This window comes from Mus caroli, unplaced genomic scaffold, assembly GCF_978045245.1.
Source record: "Mus caroli unplaced genomic scaffold, Mus_caroli_1 scaffold_15, whole genome shotgun sequence".
In the NCBI taxonomy this organism is placed as follows: domain Eukaryota; kingdom Metazoa; phylum Chordata; class Mammalia; order Rodentia; family Muridae; genus Mus; species Mus caroli.
Window position 1 is genome coordinate 74,517,324 of NW_028227270.1, and position 21,831 is coordinate 74,539,154.

General features: G+C 44.8%; 1 protein-coding gene across 2 annotated transcripts in view; it reads right to left on the reverse strand.

The window, feature by feature from the left end:
* Positions 1-21,831, reverse strand: part of Cap2 (cyclase associated actin cytoskeleton regulatory protein 2) — a 140,277-nt gene that overhangs the window by 32,565 nt on the left and 85,881 nt on the right. For both annotated transcript variants that reach the window (XM_085831127.1, XM_085831128.1), the window contains 3 exons: positions 9,147-9,290; positions 8,759-8,844; positions 3,579-3,684 (listed from right to left, as the gene is read on the reverse strand). In XM_085831127.1, coding sequence (XP_085687253.1) covers positions 3,579-3,684; positions 8,759-8,844; positions 9,147-9,290 — 336 coding nt within the window. The remainder of the gene's footprint in view (positions 1-3,578; positions 3,685-8,758; positions 8,845-9,146; positions 9,291-21,831) is intronic.

The window sequence follows — 21,831 nt, forward strand, 5'->3', positions numbered from 1 at the left end:
ACAATCCCTCCCCTCAGAGTTCCACATTTGTCGGTGACAAGTGGACAGGCGGGGCAGCAGCTGCCGGCACAGCTGCACTGGGAAGACCAAGGTTAGGAGGCAGCAACTGGAAGATTGAGTCGCAGCTGCTCTCTTGGAGGTGGGGTGGGTGTTTGTTAGCACAAGGCACCACTGGAGGCCCCCAGGGTCCTTAGTAATGTGCTAAAAGACCCAGAGTGGAAAATGTCAAAATCCAACTTGGAAATGGGAAAAAACCCCAACAATTACTCAAGACCCTTGAAGTGTTGCCTATCCATAGCTTTATAAAGTCTAGGCAGCACTGCAGTGGACTGTCTGCAAAGATGCAATGGGCTGGTGGGATGGCTCAGTGGGTAAAGGCACTTGCCACACAAATCTGATGACTTGTGTTGAATCCCTGAACCCATGGTGGCAGAGAAGAACTGACTTCCCAGGGTTGTCCTCTGACCTCCATACCTCCCTCCCTCTCTCCCTCCTTCTCTCTCTCTCTCTCTCTCACACACACACACACACACGGAATTGTTTTTGCATACTTGTGATCAGTAGATAAACAGATGAAGGGATTGTGTTTACTTTTTTGTTCCCAAGGGCCATTTTGATCAGATGATTCTAATAGTCCCTCTTTCCAAGAATCGCGTTTCTGCCTTATCTATGAACATTTATTTTGCTGGTATGTCACTAGAAGAGCAATCCGGGAGAAATTAGTTTGGCTTGGACAATAGATTGTACTTGGGATCTTAAATAGTTTTTAGAAATGTAAAGTTGGAATTGAATTTTCAAATTCAAAACTACAACTTTCATAATATGTTTTGTTATATATGTATGAGAGTTTTGCTAAAAGCACGGAGCACGTCATGTATGGAGAGAAAAATGACATTTGTGAGACTTGGTTGTATGCTTTAGTGTGTGTCTGTAAAATATATGTCCTCTTGAGTTGCAATAAAAGTTACTGGCACAAAGAGAACATTCTCCTCTACCCCTTGATATGAGGGAATGAGCCCAGACTTCATACATGCTAGGCAAGTGCGTCTCTGCCCAGCTAAACCTCCAGGTTCTAGAAGCACTTATTTTGTAATGAACTCAATAAAGTGAGCATTCACTCTAAAACAAAGAAAAGCACTTACGTATTTTTCTATCATTAATAATCAGATCTTCTCTTTTATATTCATAGAAGTGATCGCCAAACTTTATATGTGTCAGTAAGGGTATTCAAACTATTTAAAAGAATTTTTTTATCCATTTTTTAAATGAGCCTCATTTGAGAATTAGCATCTGTTGACATTGTTTTCCACAAGTGGATTGCCATCCCTCTTATATTAGTCTGTCAGAAAACAATAATGGCTCTGAGGATTCCTAACCCTCGTCTTACTGTTCGATAGTGGTGGCTTATCCCTATGGCCAAGATGTGACACTTGCCCTTTGGGATACACAAATTTATAACAAAACGGTCCTTCATTTGAAACAGATGTGGATGAGTTCTAATCAGTCCACAAGATATCCCCCCCCCCTTCTTAAAACCATTTAGACATGCATGAAATTTCTTGCCAACATCATTATGCTGTGCAGCGTAGGAGTCGAAGTAGAAAATGTAAAGGAATGTCAGACTGGAGGGGGCTCATTGCTAACATTTCGTCCCTGATGGGAAATGCTTGGAGGAACCCCACGTGTTGTTCAAAACTCAAAAATCACAATCACCACAGTACTGAGCCGGCTGCTCTCAGCACTTGCCAATCGATCCCCACGTGCTGGAACACAGCAGGCAGTGGGACTTTGACCTTTGGACAGAATTCACAAAGGTCTCACTTTGGTTTTTCCCCAGTTAAACAGATGGCTATTTAAAGGTAATATTCATTTCTAATGGAAGGGACTTCCCACCAGAAGCCAGTACAGAGACTCTGGGAGGTAAGGAAGGTCCCAAGAGTCCTAGAATACACACTATGTATACTTGATACCATCGGCTGAGCATGAGCTCCGAGCTCTGAGTCAGGAACCTGGAGGAACACAGAGGAGTCTTTCTAAGCGCCTGTGAACACAGAAACCACAACAGCACCTGCTAAGGACAAAACAAGCACAGAGGAGGATCCCCACCCTGGGGGCGGGGCTGTTGAAGGGCAACAGATGTCTTGCAAAGCTGCTGCTTGAGTTGAGGTGAGGGGAAGATGTGGGGTGCCTACCTCTCAGAAACTAAGGTTATAAGCACAATATCCATCCAGGACGTTGCGACCGAGGCAAAGCAGTATGTGTACATCCAATTCAGAAACAGCTATTTCTTGTGACTTTTATCTAAGCTAGTGGTTGTACCCCTTAATACAGTCCTTCATATAGTGATGACCCCAATCTTGAAATTATTTTTGTTGCTACTTCATAACTGTAATTTTGCTACAGCTATGAGTTTTGGTGTATCTGATGTGCAGATGGTCTTAAGCAAGCCCCGTGAAAGTGTTGGAGAAGCACTGGTCTAAGTGTCCTGTGTGCTCAGGATGGTTCAGGCAGCCAAAGACTGCTGCAGTGTTCAATGAGTCTGGAAGAAGCTGAAGCAAGGCTGGAGAGGTCAGGGCTATTGTAGTCTCCCCTATGGAAGTTACAGTGGGAACACACACAAGTGGAGGTTTACTCCATTGCTAAGGCATGGCCAAAGCACCAGGATTGGGCTGGATATGCGGCTTGGTGGGTGCAGCGCTTGTCCAACACCCATGAGACCCTGAGCTTGGCTCCCAGCGTCATATGAACAGAGAGTTGTGGCACATGCCTGCAATCCAAGCACTTGGAAAGTAGGGGCAGGTGAAAGTTTAAGGTCATTTAAGGTTACCCAGGCCAGCCTGGAAGGTAGGAGATAATGTCTCAACTGTCCCCTGACTACAGGCAAACATACCAAATCCAAACAAGGCCAACACGCCACGATTAGAGAGATTGTTCATTAAACTTTGCTATATCAAAAGGAAATAGTTTGAACTTTTAGTTGGTATTTTACTTACAACTCTACCTCCAAACCTTGTGTTCCCTCTAATTCCCATCCCTTAACGCCATCTTGGTGCCTGTAAACCCTTGAGCCTGAGTTGAGCCCTCTATGGTCAGCAGTGGGCTGTTGTCCATGTGGTCACCACCTGGGCAAATCTTAGCAGCTGTGGTATCTGCTGTGATAGCTTTCCATTCATTTTCTTATGAGCATACCATTAATTATATAAAATAATAGGTTTCGTTATGACATTTTCCTAAGTTTAGATGTTTATCACACAGTTCAAAAATAGGAGGGAGTTGTATTTGTGGGACTAGCTTATTTCCTTTAACATGGTGGCCTACGGTTCCATCCATTTTTCCTTCAAATGACATGATCTCATCTTTTATGGCTGAATAAAAAGTACTCCCTTTGCATCCTTATTGTAGGCAGCCTAACCATTTCCTGCTCTGCAGGCGGTTAACAGAGTCTCCTAAAGGAAAGGCTGTTTCCACAAAGCTTTTAGTCCTATCTTGTGATACATTCTATGGCCACCCGGGATACACATCTTCACAAGTGTCCTTGTGGCCTCTGATACACAGGTCAGAGAGGGCGTGGTACTTACTGTTTTGCTCCAAGTGAGGCCTGTGGTGTGGTGTTCCCTGATGTAGGTTTGCAGCTCGCTCCAGATGTTGAGGTAGGACCTCACCCAATCCACGTGGCGCAGATCGCTTCGTCACAGAGAGCGGATGAGAGGAGAGTTAGGATGGAAACTACAGTTTTTACACTTTGTTATCTGGCAGCCAGAGCTCTGGAGGAGTCCTGGAGCCAAAGGGGAGCACTGAGAATGTGGGTAACCCTGAGTGCTCCAGAGGGAGGAAGGGGGATGGCTAGTGCTCCCAACTTTGGGTCTAGACAGACAAAGACACAGAGAAGGGGACCTGGCCATGTGGTGCTGACAGAGGGAGTGTGCCATTCCTAGTGACGGTGACTACAGGGAACAGACCAATCCTTCCGACCTCCTTCTCAGACAAAAATAAAGAACAGCATACTTCTAGGAGTGAGAATGGCATAAAAAAAAGAAGAAAAGGGAATAAAATCATTTAACTTGTTTCCTAGTAATCCAGCAGGTATTTGGTTTCAGAAGTATGGTTGGCCGGAGACCTCTACTCATAGAGACGGTCATGAATGACAGGGAAGTTGGTATTGGGAGAGAAATGTTTTCTTGTTAGCAGCTAAGATCCCGTACTTGTAGGGTGACTCTCGATGAGGTAATAATCAGATGCTCTTGACAATATGGACTTTGATCATAAGGTTTTGTTTTACTGAATGAAGAACTCACGGAAAGGTTTTTTTTTTTTTTTTTTTTTTGGTTTTTCGAGACAGGGTTTCTCTGTATAGCCCTGGCTGTCCTGGAACTCACTTTGTAGACCAGGCTAGCCTCGAACTCAGAAATCTGCCTGCCTCTGCCTCCTGAGTGCTGGGATTAAAGGTGTGTGCCACCATGCCCAGCAAGGTTTTCTTAATAGGATTAACACCTGTGATTTCGAGAGACGTTAGAACAGGCAAATGGCTGCATTTCTTTCCTAAAATATATTGTTGTTGTTGTTATTATTATTATTATTATAATTCTTTGAGAATTTTATATTTAGTTATTCATCCCCCTTTGCTGCATTTCTTTGGGCAATTCCTGTCCCCATAATTTTCCTTTCCCCATTCTGAAGGAAGCAGCAGTAGTCAGAAAATGAGAAAACACTGAGTCTTGATTTGACAAAAGCCTAATGATCTACTTAGGCCATCTGAAGAGAACCACAGGAGGAAAGCTGTGACTGAGCCTGTTGACAGCCGTGGCTTTTCTCCATACCTACTGCTTTCCTCAAAATGTTCTGAGTGCCAGTGCCATGCCCAGAGCCTGCTGTAGTAAGCCACACCCAGCCATGGAGAAAGGGAGCAGGCAGATGGCCATGGTTTGGCTGGGACATGACCCTCAGAGTCAGATGTTTGCAGACTTGGTCTCAAGCCCCCGATGTTGTTTTGGGAGGTTGTGCAAACTTTGAGAGGAGGAGACCTTTTGTAGAATGTTGGTCACTGTAGGGTGGGCCTTCTAGTGTATATAGCCTAGCCCTACTTCCTGTCCTGTCTTTGCTTCCTGACCTGCCCAGGTGTGAGCAATCTCTCACTGCCTCAGCCGCCAAGCCAGCCCTAGGGTCATGCTGCTGTATTTCCTGAGTCAGGAGCTAAAATGGACCTCTCCTCTAGGTTCTACCTCTGTCAGGTCCTTATCCTATCAGTGAGGAAGGAACTCATGCAGGGATTGAACTCCGATCACTCTGTTGTCTTCATCCATTGGCTCGATGACCGGAATCTATGAGGTTGTGCTTCACTCTCATAACTAAAATCCCCCAAGTAAGTGTCGCTTCCTAGACCTGCCTCATTAATGCCTTGTACCATAGGGTTTTGTGAGGCTCTCTGCACGTGCCCTGGACACAGGAGACAGTGTGTACATCAGTCATCAAAGAGGGAGGCTCACTTCAAGAGAAGTTAGTGCTTGTGTTTATATACATGCTCTACCTATGCAGATGTGTCTCATCTATGTCTCTCTCTGTGTGTGTGTGTACTTACACAACACACAGACATGGCAACTCACACACACTAGAGGTATTAGATTGTTCATTTGACATCGCTTCTGAAAATTCTAGCAACCAATGAGGGCCAGGTCTCTATAGGCAAATGTGGGTTTTCTTTTAGCCTATTATTTTGATCCGGAGAAAGTTCCAGGGGGAGACTGTAGGAGGGAATAATGCACGGCGTCCTTTACTTGGAGTCAATCTCTGGGAGAATAGCTGAGCAGGATCCAAACAAATGGGCGCTGAGTACCTCCCTCCACTTCCATTGGCTCTGGAAGCTGTGACGTCACACCTTGGGCAAAGCAAAGACAACCAGCTCACTCTGTACGTCTAGAAAAGGAGCCACCGCCAGCAAAGCTGGCCGTCAGGGAAGCAGAGGAGCAGAGTCCTTGGCCTACAGCCCTTCTGTCCCATCCACAGGCAGACTGCTTTCAGCTCTTTCTCCTACGTATCTGCCCCGTGGGTAAAACAGAGGAGGCTCGGTGGGGAACTTGGGGGACCTACCTACAAGATGGGAGTTGGGGTGTGAGACTCCCTACGATTATCAGCTCACCAGAATAGGATGTCCAAGGGGGGCTGGGACCCAAGTGAGCCCACCTACACCTCTGGTGACATTTCTCTGGCTTATTATGTTTTTTTCTTAGGCACTCTGCTGAGGAAGTGCATGGTGATGCTGACTGGCGTTTTATATTTAACATTGATAGTTGAGGTCAAGTGGCAAAGGCTGGGCTGGGCTGGTTGGCATGATCTTGTAATTACAGCTGGAAAAGGAGGCTGAGGCTGGAGAATCACACTGAAGACCTGCCCAGACGACCGAGTAAGTGCAAGGCCAGCCTGGGCAACTTGGTGAGGATGTCTCAAAATGAAGGAAAGTGAAAAGAGGGCTGGGAGTGCAGTTTAGTGGGGATGTGTTTGTCTAGCACACGGTTCAACTCCTAGCTCTGTAACAACCTCCAAGTGGGCAAAGACTGGACTTGTTCTGTATAGATGCAAGAAAAGGGGAAGCCCAGACCTTTGGTGATGACAGCGCCTTAGGAGACTACAGAGGCAGTGAGTAGATACTTAGGGCTGGACAGACAAGGAGCAGCAACAGGTGAGTGTAGGTCTCGTCAGGGGAGGAGGTGAAAGATTGTAAAATTAATTGTTGGGATAAATATGTGAAATAATAACATACTACAATTCCCTATACCTCACATATGGTGTATATAAGTGTATATATATATATATATATAAAATATTGATTCAAAAAATAGCTTGGTGTGGTGGCATATGCTTGCATTTTCAGTGGGCTGAGGCAGGAGGATCATGAGTTTGAGGTTGGCCACTGGGCTCCATAGCGAGATCTTGTCTCAAAACAGACAGACTGACAGACAGACAGACAAGAAAAAGAAAAAAGTCTCCTGGGAGACACCCCCCACCTCAAAAATCCCACTTGAAAAAAGCAGTGCAATTTTTGGGTGCTACCCTCTTAGCCAATAGGCTAGATCATGGAAGGTATTGCTATATGCTATATCTTTTTTCCCTACATTCTATGTAAAGTGTATCTTCTGGTTCTGATATTCAGATCTGCATCAGTAAAGTCACTGAGATGATAATTTAGAAAATCCAGGTTCTCTGATTTCCTTCCATGCGAGCAGTCTGGAATAAGGAAGAAATGTCCCTAGGAGGCCCTACGGGCTTGTCAGCTGATGGCTACTTCTGCTGGTTCCACCTGAGAGCTCAGAGGGGGACCTATTAGAGGTCAGAGCCAGACAGTGGAAGACCACTGCTCTTATTTTTGTCCCAATCCTTTTAGTTACCAGGGATTGGCCACATCACACTTAGCCAGCTGTGATCCCACTGGAGGGTGAGGGCTCTTGGGACAATCTATAAATAGCTTAAGAGACATTTTTCTAGATCCCTTCTCAGCCTGGCTATCTCCATTTGATCGTATTTTCCTTCTAACCTCAGACCAGTCTCTCTAGGATCCATTATCTGGGCTGTAGGACACCAGATCTTTCCATGCTGGTCCTCCAAACAAAACTCTGCTCTTTCAACAGCGGCCGAGGGTTATTGAGACGGCAGCTGTCTGTCCTGCAGGTTCTGTTTCAGTTCACTTTCTGGTTTTGTGCCCCCTTTGCCTATCTCATGATCTCCTCAGGCTTGGTGTTGGACTCCTCCATTCCCTCTGTCTAGTCTCTCACTACCTCTACTTTGTTCAGTGGAAATTCCCACTGGGTTTGGAGGCACTTGGGAGAATAACCATGAGTTCGAAGCCAGCCCAGAATACATCAAGAGACTCTGTCTCAAAACATGAAACAAACAAACAAACAAACAAACAAACAAACAAAACAAGTTCCATCATATAGGTTCAGTCTTTAAGTACAGGAATTCAAAATGTAGTGATGTGGTTGTGTAGGGACAGCTTATTCACTGAAAGAAAACTAGGGCAGCTTTCTTTATAAAATGTGTGTGTCCTCCAGGAGTCTGAGTCCCCTTCTCCATGTGGCTTTCCCTATAAAAGTAGAATTTTAAAACTTATTTTTTAAAAAAAAAATGTATTAAAAATGAAAAAGTTTTTATTTATGCTTGTATGTGTGTCCCCCTATGTGACTATGTGCTGGGGGCCTGTAGGTGTCTGCAGAGGACAGATGAAGGTGTTGGCTCCCCTCGAGCTGAAGTTGTGACTTGCATGGCACCCCAAATCTGGCCCTCTGGAAGAGCAGAAACCAGTGAGGAATGTCTCCACTCCCTTATTTTTGGTTGTCTTATTGCATTTATTCATTTAATTTGTGTGCGTATATGCGTTGGTATGCACTCTGAGGTGTGCTTGTGGAAGTCACAGGACACCTTCGGGAGGCCATTCTCTCCTCATCTATGCGAGTTGAAGGAATTCTAACCAGGCCATGTATGGTGGCAAGAAGATTGCTGAGCCGTCTCAACAGCCTTTTTATTTTTTTCAAGACAAGGTCTCATGTGGCCCCGGGACAGATCTTACATTTTCTATGGAACAAAAATGACCTTGAATTCCTGATCTTCATCCTCCTGACTCCCAAGTGCTGGGTCCACAGGCTCCCAGCTCAAAGATGGATTTCTAATCTCAAGGTTACTCGGTGTACCAACGAAGAGTCTAGTGTCTAAGTCTATTAAGCTTCAGGAGCAAATGTCTGGGAACCCAGCTGGGAGAGGGAATACATACCTGTGCTTGTAGTCCTTCAGGACCCTGTTTGTGTAAAAGGTAGCAGCGTCGTTCATCTCCTTGACATAAGGACCAGGTTTGGGGGACTGAGAAAACAGGCCCATCACCCAAGCATAGAAGGAAAAAAAAATTAGGATAAGAAAGAGAACACCTCGAAGAAGCTGAAGAAAAGCAACAGAAGGATGGGTGTTTTTTAAGGCTGAAGGAACACTTTCCCGACTCAGAGTAGAAAGCATGGGGCTTACACAGGGTAAGAAAAAGCTGAAGTATCCACCCTGGAAGGAGCCTTCCTTCAGTGGACCGAACTACGGAAGGAGGAACATGAAGGTGGCCCCAGAAGCCCCCGAAATTGTGGCGAGGGGGTGCGCGGCATTCCGTTGTAACTCACCACGGCAATCCAGCCCAGGGCAGCGATGCTTTCACTGACTGCCGAGAGGTGGTTGAACATGTTGCTTCCCCGGTTTCTCTCTCGGAAAGTCTGTATTTCTTGAATCTTCTCCGATATGGGCTTCAGAAGGACAGCAACTTCATTCTGCGGGCAAACGTTGGATCGGTTACTATGAGCAGACAGAAGCCTCTGGGCACGCTGGCCTGAGAGGGCCACCCAGGGATTGCCACCGGTCAGGGGTCTGAAAGGAACACGTGCCCCATCTTGCAGGATGGTTTTCTATTTTTTTTTTTTAAGATTTATTTATTTTATATGTTAATGTGAGTACACTGTCGGTGTCTTCAGACACATCAGAAGAGGGCATCAGACTACATTATGGATGGTTGTGAACTACCTTGTGGTTGCTGGGAATTGAACTCAGGACCTCTGGAAGAGCAGTCAGTGCTCTTAACTGCTGAGTCATCTCTCCAGCCCCCTGGCTTTCTTTATTATATTAATGAAACATTTCCTTCCTTCCCTCCATCTTTTCCTTTCTCTTGCTCTTTTTCTTGTATTCATCCCCCCATTCTCTGTCTCCCCCCCTACCGCCCCCCCCCCCAGTCTCTTGTTCTTTCTTTCTTGGCACTATAAGGGATTGAACTTAAATTCTCATGGCGTGCTAAGCAAGTACGAATGTGTAAAAGTGACTTTCATTTTCCTATTGGTTATTGTGGTCTCCTGAGATTACTGCCTCAGTCTCTAACCTACACCTAGTCCTGGAAGCTTCTAGCCTTCGTACGATCTTATCTAGGTGTAGAGTGTTTTCAGCCTCTGAGACTTACTGCTGTGTAAGCTCACCCATTCCTAGTTCTTTCTGAGCTCTGACTAGCTGGTTCAATTCAGCTGTTGTGGCTCAAACGCCTCTTCAGGCTGACTGACTCAATCTGGCTTCTCTGGGTCTCTCCTGAATTGCTCTACTTGACAATATGTTCTAACCTTTTGGCTCCTTCTCATTCTCTGGCTTGTTCTATCTTCATTTGTGTCTAGCTTGTTCTCTCTTCAACAAAGAGTCTCTGTAAAGGTGCCTCCTCTTCTCTCTTTCCCGCTGCTGCTCTTTCTTAAGTAGCTTCCTTTTCCTCTCTCTTCTCCCGAGAGTTGGGCGTATCTCATTCTGTCAGATCTTTCTCTGATTCGTCACTTTGTCTGCCTATCAGTTAAGACACCACTTTCAAGCATAGGTGCTTCCTTCTACAAACTAACTTTACCTTCACTGTTTGGGATAAAGGTATGTGCTAATGGTGAGCTGCACCACAACTAGAATCAGGTTTTTCTTAGTAAACAACATAATCTTGGGGTTCCCAGTGTGATCAACTATCCCGCAACACTAGTGAGCTCAGCCCCAGCCCCTATGTTATGTTGATACAGTCTTCTGTATCTCTGGGTACTACTGTTGTGGGTTCAACCAACTGTGGACTGAAAACACTACGATAAACAGTTTGGGTGACAGAAAGACCTGGCTTAAAGCAAGAAAAGCAGCAGCAACAATAACGACCAAGCTGGACATGGCAGCTCATTCTTGTAACCCCAGGGGCAGCAGACCATTGGAGTGGAATTATTCTCAGCCACAGAGGCTCCTGCGGTCTACTTTTGTTTATAAACCCCTTGCTATATCTAAGCGAGATGCTACATGTAGGGGCTTTGGAGTTAGAAAGACCTTGTTTAACATCTGCCCTCTGCCACTTAGCATCCATGGGGCCTTAAGCAAACCACTTCATCTGATCTTGGGTTTCATTTGGCACAAATAAAAGTTACCCTCCCCCCCCCCCCAGCCTCTGGGTTATAGGAGATGCTACATTTTTAAACCTCTGGTCCCTGGAAGGTACCCAATCATTTCGAGTGATGGTTATGACAGCCATGCACCAGTTCATACCAGAGTGATGGTAGTTATGCTCCTTGTTGCTGTGATTAAATACTTGTCAAGAAGCAACTTAGGGGAGGAAGGCACACTGGACCTACCATAGGCAAGACTAGCCTCAAACTTTTAGAAATCCTCCTGCCTCTGTCTCTTGATGACTGGGATTGCAGGTGTGCACCGTCATCACAGGGTTGGAACTTTAATCCTTAGAAAGCAAATATTTCTCTTAGGGACTCTTCTCAGTCCAGAATCAATGACCAGATCAAAGGGGCGGTTCTGGTTTTCCCAAAAGCCAGTGATCTTCAGTTGGGGCAAAGTCATACAAAAGCCTCCTGCTTAGCTCTCAGCACTTGGCTAAATCATAATATGTTTGATGAAATGACATCTTTGAGAAAGGCCAGGATATATAAATTGCTGGTGGGATCTGGCCTCTTGCTCCAAGAAGAGAAAGGACCAGAAACTCTATATTTACAACATCGGAGAGATTTATTACGACCAGCTTTGTTTATCTCTAACATCCCAAGAACAAACTCTGAAGTCGGAGGAGATGCAGAATTCTGGAAGAGATTTTATATTGGTTATCTGATGGGACCATCATCAATATCAGGAAAGTTGCTGTTTGCCTTAATTTGGCAATTGTGTGAAGAATTTTCATCAGTTAAAAGAGCTGAGAGAAGAAAGAACAACTCCTATTTCTACCAACGCTAACAAACACTTCGGCCTTCCTTCTGTGCCAATAGATTCGAGTGCACTGTAAAGTGGTTTATCACCTCCAGTTCATCCTGAACTTCCACAGCTGAAGGAATACCAGAGTGGACAGTGTGATTTCCACCAAGGCTTAGTGTACAGATGTCAGTGGAAGGGCAGGGTGGGAGGACCTTGGCCATCCTTCTACCTATCCTTCTATCTGCTTAGGTATTAAGTATTTGTTAGGAATACTCAGTAAACACAGGTTGAGTTGCATTGATGTCAGTTAAGCTTACAAAAGTGCTTCCCACTAGAGAAAGGAATTGTGAGCGTGTATGCATGCAGGCATGCGTGTATGTTGATAGGAACTGAACCCAGAGCCTTGCACAAAGTAGGCAACTAGCCTACCACCTGAGCTGAATCTTCAGAAAGGAGATGATTTAAAAGGCATCCTATGTTGTTGTTATTGTTGTTGTTATTATTATTGCTGTGTGTTTACATGGGTCTTATGTATGCATGTATATGCATGTGGGAGTATGTGTGGGAATTCTTGTGTAGGTACATGTGTGTATGTATGTATAAAGGCCTGGAATCACTATATCTTCCTCGATTGCGCCCCCACTTTATTGATTAATGCAGGCTCTCTCACGGAACTCAGAGCTCACCAGTTTTGGCAAGTGTAGGCCTGCCTTGTCCCAGAGCCCCTGGTCTTGGCTTTGTGAGTGTTGAGACCACAGGCAGTCCTTCAGCCTGCCCAGATTTTAATGTGGGTCTTGGGGGTCCAAACTCTGGTCCTCACCCCTGTCTGGAAGAGGGCAAGAGCTTTATCCACTGCACCATCTCCTGAGCCCTGTGTCCTCCCCCCACTCCTGTGTTTGCTTTCTTAGAGTATTACGGTGATGGTCTCAAAACATAGCTGTAGGGGGTGGAGGGATACCTCCATAAAGTGCTGCACAGGCTTGTGGCTGCTGGATTGGGACTCCAGCATCCATATTTTTAACAAGCTGTGAGTGGCTGCACCTGCCTGTCATTGTGGTGCTGGAAGCGGGAAGAGGATGAAAGAGAAAGAGGATGGAGCCTACCCATTGCTCAACCGGTCTCAGCCATCAGTGAGCTCTGGGCCCATTGAGAGACCTTGCCTCAACCAGTAATCGAGGAAGACACTCTTCATTACACATGCACCCACACATGCATACACACATGCACCCACACATGCACACACATACACATGCACCCACACATGTACACACACATGCACACACAATGCACCCATACATGCACATATGCACCCACACATGCACACACATGCACACACACTCTCACAGCAGCTAGTGTACTTTGGAATGACTTCAATTTTTTTTTTTTTTCTGAAACAAAACAACTAAACCCCACGTTTCCTTTTGGTTTCAGTTTTCTAAGACAATTTCCTGAAAGGAAATACATTTTCAAGTTGTGAAGACAAGCCCCCAAATCTCTTTTGCCACAGGTATCTGTGGAGATGACAGCCACACATGCTCCTATGGAGAGGGAAGAGGCAGGTCGCGTTCTCTGCAAACATTTCCCAGGCTGTCCTAGCCGGACTGTGCTTGGGAGAATAACTCAGGGCGGTGTCTTGATGGCCCTTGCAACTGTTCTGAACTTGAAGAACGAAGTTCTGCTATCAGCTCTATCTCCATTTAGCTCCAGAAGGAACTGGATTGTTTTGAAGAAAGTCAAATGGAAGAGTTTCATCTGTAAGCTTTGGAGAGACTTTACCCAAAAAGGCAAAGCGGATTCTCTCTCAGGCAGATCAGCGATGAGGCAGACTTTGACCTGGAAGACGGGCACAGAGCAGCAATGGAACTGGCCAGTTACTTCTAGAATTAGGGGTTCTTTTCTTAAGAAAAATTAAAAGTGCGTTTTTTTTATTTACTAATTTTGTGTGAACTTCAAAAGACAGTTTGTGGGAGTTGATTCGGTACTGGAGATTAAACACAGGCCATCAGACTCAGTGGCAGGGTCCTTTCCCTCTGAGCCATCTTGCCAGCCTTCAGAACACAGGGTTCTTTGTAAACATTATTTATCTCTTATTTTTAGCATGTATGTGTGTGAGGTTATATGCTCATGTACATGCGGAATTCTGCAGGGCAGAAGAGGGCATCAGATTCTCTGGAGTTACAGACAGTTATGGGCCACCATGTAGGTGCTGGGAATTGAACCCAGGTCCTCTGGCAGAACAGCCAGTGTGTTTAAGCTATCTCTCCAGATCCTAGAATGCAGCATTCCTGTGTAGTTTTATGTCACCTAGAAAATGGTTAAGTCATTTTGCAAAAAGATTTCTTTTTCTGATCCTGAAATTAATATTTGCTTATAAGAATCACTGGGAAATATGGAGGAGAAACACAAATAAACATAGAATATTCTAATTCCACCATGGAGAAAAATCTCTGTATGTGGAAACATTATAAATATGTTCAAAAATAAAAATAATTGTCTTTAAACAATGGCTGCTCAGTTTGCTAGGATTCCTTGCCTTGGAGAATAAAGAATGTCTCCACCCCTTGTCTGCAAGGGCGACACTAACTGTTTTTAGTGGCTATAGAAACAAGGCAAAATAAATAGAAGTTGGGAGGTGGATGTATTGAGAAAATATGGGGTGAGTTGGAGGAGTAAGATGGGGATGAGTTTATTTCATTGCACACATGCATACAATTCTCAAGAATAAAGAAAAGGTTTTAAAAAGATTGTAAGATCCAGAGGACCAGGGAGCTTGCTGTGAGATTGTCTCCTGGTAACATCAGAAACTCCACCCGTAAAGTCTCACCCACATGGCCAAACATTGCACAAACATAAGCTGGCAAGGATGACACCAATGGACATGCCACACTGAACAGGGAAGAACCCTCAAGGCTTCAAGCCTACACGAAGAACCACAGGCAACTGAGGAAACCTGGGAAGGGAGAGGTGGTCCTCCCCAGTGAAGGGAGAGGTGGTCCTCCCCAGGGATGGGAGAGGTGGTCCTCCCCAGGGAAGGGAGAGGTGGTCCTCCCCAGGGAAGGGAGAGGTTGACCTCCCCAGGGAATGGGGAGGTGATCCTCCCTAGGGAAGGGAGAGGTGGTCCTCCCCATGGAAGAGAGAGGTGGTCCTTTCCAGGGAAAGGACAGGTGGTTCTCCCCAGGGAAGGGAGAAGAGGTCCTCCCAAGGGAAGGGCACAGCAATTATTGGTCCAGTGTTAAAAGGTCAGCCCTGAAAACACACATACAGTAACATAAGGACTGAATGGGTTATATTTAGGAATATATACATATATACATATATGTATATGCATGCAATGATAGTGAAAATAGAGGCCATGAATTTGAAGGGGGTGAGTAGTAATATTTGGGAGGGTTTGGAGGGAAGGAAGAGAAAGAAGAAATGTAATTACATTATAATCTCAAAACATTTAAAAAAATGAATGATTTTAAGAGTTCAAGCCATTCAATCAAACCATCATGTATATTAACAAACAAAACCCCACCAATGAATATACTTTTGGTTAAGTTGTATTGGGTAACTTTCCGTTGCTGTGACAAAATGCCTGAGGGAAAACAGCTTAAAAAGAAGGAAGTCTTATTTGGCTCAGAATTTCAGAGGTTTAAGTCCACAGCTAGCTGGTTGTACCACCTTTGATGCAAGTCAGAACTTCACTGGGGAGGCTGGGTGGGAAAACATATTAGAACGAACACGTTAGGGCACTGGGGAAGTATTAACCCTGAAAAATCACAAGGGAAAGACCGGTTTCACAATTTTGAGCCAAATTTGAAGCAAGCTTTAACTCAATACTGCCCAGGATGATGACCTCTGAACAGGTTCATTTTTGGGTTCCTAGAACATGGAGATGAGTTACATTTTGCAGAGGCTTAAAAAGGTAAAACCATTAAGGCCACTGTATTTCCAATCAGGTCCAGAGGCAAGTGAGCATCCTGACATATTTCCTGCCTGAGTGCATCCTCCCTACACATCATCAAGCATATCCATACAGCCGGGTCAAACAAACGTGACTAGGTAAGTGAAAACATACACAACTGCCTTGAGCATTTCAGGAAGTACCTGTCCTTGGGCAAGTGGGGCTACGGAAGTTTGGTGAGCGGGGAGAGAGGCAATGTCGCATGCAATACACTCTTCACTGGCATGCTTTCAAAGACCTACTTCCTGTAACTATGCCCTGCTTCAGAAGGTTTCTATCACCTCCCTCAAGTACCACCAGCCAGGGATCAAGTGTTTAACACAAGAACCTTTCGCGAGATATTCTAGAACAAATTGTAACGTAGGTACTGTGAGAACTCCATTGTTGTAGAAAGGATGGTTTCAGACAAAGGTAGCACTGTTACGGCTTAGGAATTGAAGCAAAATTTGGAGGCTGGGGATATAGTTTGGTTGAATGGAGTGCTTGCTTGTATGCATGTTCCTCTGGGCATGGTGGCATGTAGCTCTGGGCATGGTGGCGGGGACCTGTAATCCCAGTATTCTGGAGGAAGACGCAGAAGGATAAGAAGTTCAAGACTGCACTGGAGTTAAGAGTTAAGTTCAGCAGTTAAGAGTGTATTCTGCTCTTGCAGAGGACCTGAGTTCAGCTTCCAGCACGCATGTCAAGTGTCTCACAACCTCCTATGACTCCTGGGAATCTGACATCTCTAGTGCCTATGAGCACCTACATTCAAAGGCCTTGTGTGGCAAGCTACCTCCCCAAACCTCTGGACCTTTTAATGATTGGATCCAACTGCACTTAAACATCTAAAAATTATTTTATAGCAAGCAAATAGGACCAAGTATCAACTATTATTGCTTTGACTTTGTACTAATGTTTAGTTCTTATTTTCTGAGTACCACAACTGTACCTGATATTATAATTGTCACTATATCAAACAAGAACATATTTCTTGGAATTTAAAAGATACAGGTTGCATAGATAGCTTAGTAGAATCACTAAGTACTGAAGGGGAATGGGTGCTACTCTGCCCATGGAGCTAAGTCAGCATTGGTCGTGCCCTGGGCTCGGTCCCAGCACTGCATAAACAGGTGTGGTACACATCTCACAATCCTAGCACTGGGTAGGTGGGGGTAGAGCTACAGGTTCAGGGTTATCATCAGCTACATAGTTGGAGGCCAGCCTGAGCCCTTGTCTCAAAATAGCAAAACCAAACCAAACCAAACCACTGAAGAATCCCAAAGACTCCCCCACTAGGGCAGTCCCTGCCGGTGGCCAAGAGGCTCTGTAGGGTCTGCCCACCGTTCAGACTCGGAATGCTTTAACTTTTCGGTTTTCTTTTGGATGCTAGTCTGAGCCTGAGTTCTGAGGTACTCTGGGTTTCTCCACTTTCTCCCTCCCTCCCTCCCTCCCTCCCTCCCTCCCTCCCTCCCTCCCTCCCTCCCTCCCTCCCTCCCTCCATGATGATTAACTGAAATGCCTTGCCTATCCCACTTTCTTCTCTATTCTCTCCACTTGCTGGCAGCTGCCAAGATTTAGTTTTCCTTCCTTGGGATTTTTCTTTTCAACTCTATTAGAATTATCCTCCAGTTTCTCTTTGAAAAACAAAAGGTTGAAGGTTTAAATTTAATGACTTAAGTCTACCAGGAGCTGCTATATGTAGTTGTATCGTCCTGATATCTGGAGAGATTTTTTTCTTCTTTTTTAGTTTTTAAAAAGCTGTAATATTTTAAATGTATGTAGTGTGTGTGTGCCTACATGTGTTTATGTGCATGCACCATGTGTGTGCAGCCAGAGGGTGTTGTACCCTCTGGAATTGAAGTTATAGGCAGTTGTGACCCCCTGATGTAGCTGCTGAGAATTGAACCTAAGTCCTCTGCACAAGCAGCGAGCACTCTGACCTGCTGAGACATCTCTCCAGCTCCCAGGGAGAAGCTTGTAACACCCACACTCTTGTACCTAACTGTTCCCTGAAAAGCTTTAGTGGTCCATTCTATTCATCAGCATATTTTATTTCAGTAACAGCTTTTGCTTTGGCTTATAAAGCAACTTTCCTAGCCATCAGAAATAAAAAGCATACAGAACGATGGTGATGGGGTCACATGAAGTCATTCCTCACTGACTTTTGCTGCAGAGCACCTGGAAATGAGAGGTCAGGAGCCAGCAACAAAGCACCATTAAGATACAAGACCTCAGGGCTGGCATTGAAATTTAATGTTAACCTGTTCCATTTTTCGTACCATGATTGAACCTTTGGTTACAAATTGGCATTTTCAATGTGAAGTATTTTCTGTGAAAATGTTCTGCAGTTTCTCTGTCGACCTTCCGAGGTTTGGTGGCTCATTACTGTCATCTCAGTGATTAGAAGACAGAGGCAGGAGGATCAGAAGTTAAAGACTAGCCTTAGCTAGGTAGCTATTTCAGGGCTGGCCTTAGTTACTCAGTGAGTTCAAAGCCAATCTAGACACATGAGATCCTGACTTAAAAACAAACAAACAAACAAGCAAACAAACAAAACAACAACTACAAAAACCAAAAATGAAATGAAACAAACAAAAAACCCAAAATAACCAACAGAACCAAACAAATTGAAGCAAACGACCAGAAAGCACAGTTCTACTGACATGACAGGAGGGCCATATTTTTTTCTAAGTGCTCAATGCCAGAAAAATTTCAGATAGGTAGGTATCTGATAGAAACAGGCAAGCTCAATGGCTACATAAACATTAAACACAGTCACCTACAGTGGTTTGAGTCCCCACTCTATCTCCTGAGTCTTGAAACGACACTGAGGGTCAGAGGTCAATCAATACCTCCCCCCAGCTGTCCCCCAAAACCAAAAACCAACCAACCAACCAACCAACAAACCAACCAACCAACCAACCAACCACATAAACAAACAAAACAACCAACACAGATCCTTTACACTAACTGCTTCTTCAGATTAAGACAAATACTTTCGGAGATGTGGTTGCTTATATTTCCATCAGAATCTGTATAGTTCATATCAGAGCAGAATCCTAGGGCTCTCAGATCTTGGACTGTTCTGGTAGGCACTGTGACAGCAGTGTGTACATAAGGTGACTAGAGTCAAGGGGAGCAGGTCTTTTCCATCCCCACCCCAGGGTGCTGGCTAACAAGAGCATAAGACACACATGAAATCTGGTGACTCCTTCCCACACTGGGACTTGACAAAATGGGTTCCTGGCAAAGGCTGGGTTCATGGCAGAGACACGGGGTGAGTAGATTATCTGGGTTCCAAGAAGAAAGCAGGGAGCTCGTACTTAGCGATGACAAATGAGGCTATTCGGATTCAGTGTTGTGAGAACACAGGAGGGGATGAGCTTTAAAAAAAAAAACAAATGCAAACTTAACCTGGTTATGCATCATGAACCCAAAAGAACAGACGGGAGGCCAAGAAGATGCTCACCCTCCATATCCCTGTTTTTTCGATTTATTGGATTGGTCAAGCTGAGAGAGCATCAATTGCTATGCTCTCCGGGAAATACCATCTGGCTGCCGACAGGGATGGATTTTATAATCACCCATACTTTTACTTTATGAGGTTGTGCACACTGGAGCTGAGAGGCACCAGGGCTTTCCACAGGACTTTGCCAAGTGGAGAAAAGCGCTAAAGCAATTTCAGTTCAGTCAGTTTTATAAAACCAAAGGAAGCCTACAGCAACCACAAATGAGTTCTTCCAATGAGGAGACATATAAGACTTTGGGCAGGAGTCTAGCTTTTTATTTTGCCAGCATCTGGTGAGTTCTGGCTGCATGCCATACATCAGGTGATGGCTTGCCCACCAGTTGCCTTGCCTTTCTAATGCTACATCTCAGGGTCCCATCTGCAAGATCACCTGCATCTGCAAGAAGCTGCTTTTCTCTCCCTCTGATTAAGTGGCTGTGATGAAAACATGGGCAGATCTCTCCTTAGAGACTCATTCAGAGTGAAGCTGAGATCACAGCAAGCTGTGATAACCCAAGCAGTGCAAGGCATCTCAGCAATGTCTTAGTTTAGGAGTCTCAGAACACCCCAAGGGCCAGATTATCCATCAATGTAGCCATCAATCCCTAGTGTCAATCATCCTTCATCACAAATCCACTTTCACTGTGAGGGTTAGCAGGTCATCACACGGCTCCATTGTTTTTCTCGAGGGTAGAACACACCAGCCTTATAAACACTGACTGTGTTTATATATAACTATAAGGCTGGGCATCCTGGTCCATGGAGCCGGAACGAGGGTTGCTGGGTATGATGTCTGTCTCTTGACTCTCAGTCCATCTCGTATAGGGCTGCTAAAGCTTATCCCTCTGCTCCACTTGTGTCTTTGTCTATGGAATTTAATTCATCCCCCTGCTTCCCTCCAGGGTTTCTATGGAACAGAGCTACAGGAGCCTGTGGGTGGCTACAGGAGCCACAGAGATCTGTCGGTTGCTCACCCTGTTTTTGCTCATCCGCCTCCTCTCTGGGAATTTTCTGTCATTACCATGGAGATGCCTTTAGGGAACTGAATGGGGTTAAAGAAGCCTCCCCACTCTCTAACACCCTCCCCTACACACAGAGTGGACGTAGGGCTATTTTCTTTGAATTGTTATGTTTTTAACCACACACACAAGCAAAATAGTTTCAGTGATTTTTGACTTAAGAACACTAATCAGAATTTATTTAAAAGGAAAAATACCATCAATTCCAAATGTCTGCATATTTTCCCATCTGGCATATGTTTATAGTTTTATATGAAATTATGGTAATTGAAGTGGTTGTACCGCCTTTGAGTATTTGTTTTGAATGATATCTATCTCATTCTTTGGAGACTGTTTTCAAGGTCTCTCTTCATGTGGGAGTGTAGGCAAAGCCTTTTTCCTTGTGTTATGAATCTGTCCCCTACTCCCATCTCTGTTGCTATTATTTGGGAAAACCTTCCTGTGCCAATTCCAACCATCCCATCAATGGCAGTACCATTATGAAGCAACAGCATCGAACTGCAGCCTTCTCTGTACCTATAGAGCAAACTGATAGCCAATGGCTGTAGCAGTCCGGAGCTGGGAAGCTGTGATGATTAATTGTAGATATCTACTTGATGAGATCGAGAATCACTTTGGAGACATGCCTCTGGGCATCTCTGTGGGGATTATCTTTATTAGGTTAGTTGGGGTACAAAGACCTGCCCACAGTGGGCAGTACCATTCCCTAGGATAGGATCTCTGTGTGAAAAGGAGAAAGTGAGTTGAGCAGTGTATCCACTCCTTGCTCTCTGCTACATAACTGTGGGTGGAATGTGACCAGGGGCTTCAAGCCCCGCTGCTGTGGCTTCCTTGCTGTGATGGACTGTAACCTCCAACTGTGAGCCAGAATAAACTCTCCATCTCTTAAGTTGTTTTTGCCAGGGCATTTTTTTTTTTAATCACAGCAAAAGAAAAGTTTTTGCCAGGATATTTTATTACAGCAAAAGAAAAATAATAAAGACAGGTCTCCTTGGAAAAATCCAAGGAGATCTGGCTAACTAAAATCCTGTGTTTTTCTTAATTTATCATGAGCTTATTCCATAGGTCACATGACTCTAAATCTTGTGTGTGTGTTTTAAGATCTCCCTCTGTCTCTGTCTCTCTTTCTCTCTGTGTGTTGTATATGAACGTACATGTTTGCATTGTGTGTATACATGTGCTCATGTACACATAGAGGCCAGGGGTTAATGTTCATCTTCCTACATTGAACTCCACCTTGTATTTTGATACAGAACCCATCACTGAGCCTGGAGTTCATAGATTCAATTAGACTGGCTGGCGAGTGGGCTCCTGAAAGCTGCCTGCCTTCACCTCCCCAGTGATGGGGTTACAGGCATGGGCCATCACTCCTAGCTTTAGATACTGGTGCTAGGGTTAGGGAAAGCCCAGGTGCTCATGCTTATACAACAGGCACTTGATAAATTGGGTCATCTGTACTGGCTGGTTCTGTGTGTCAACTTGACACAAGTCGGCGTTATCACAGAGAAAGGAGCCTCTCTTGAGGAAATGCCTCCAGCTGTAAGGCATTTTCTCAGTTTAGTGATCAAGGGGTTGGAAGGTCCATTGTGGGTGGTGCCATCTCTGGGATGGTAGTCTTGGGTTCTATAAGAGAGCAAGCTGAGCAAGCTAGGGGGAAGCAATAAGTA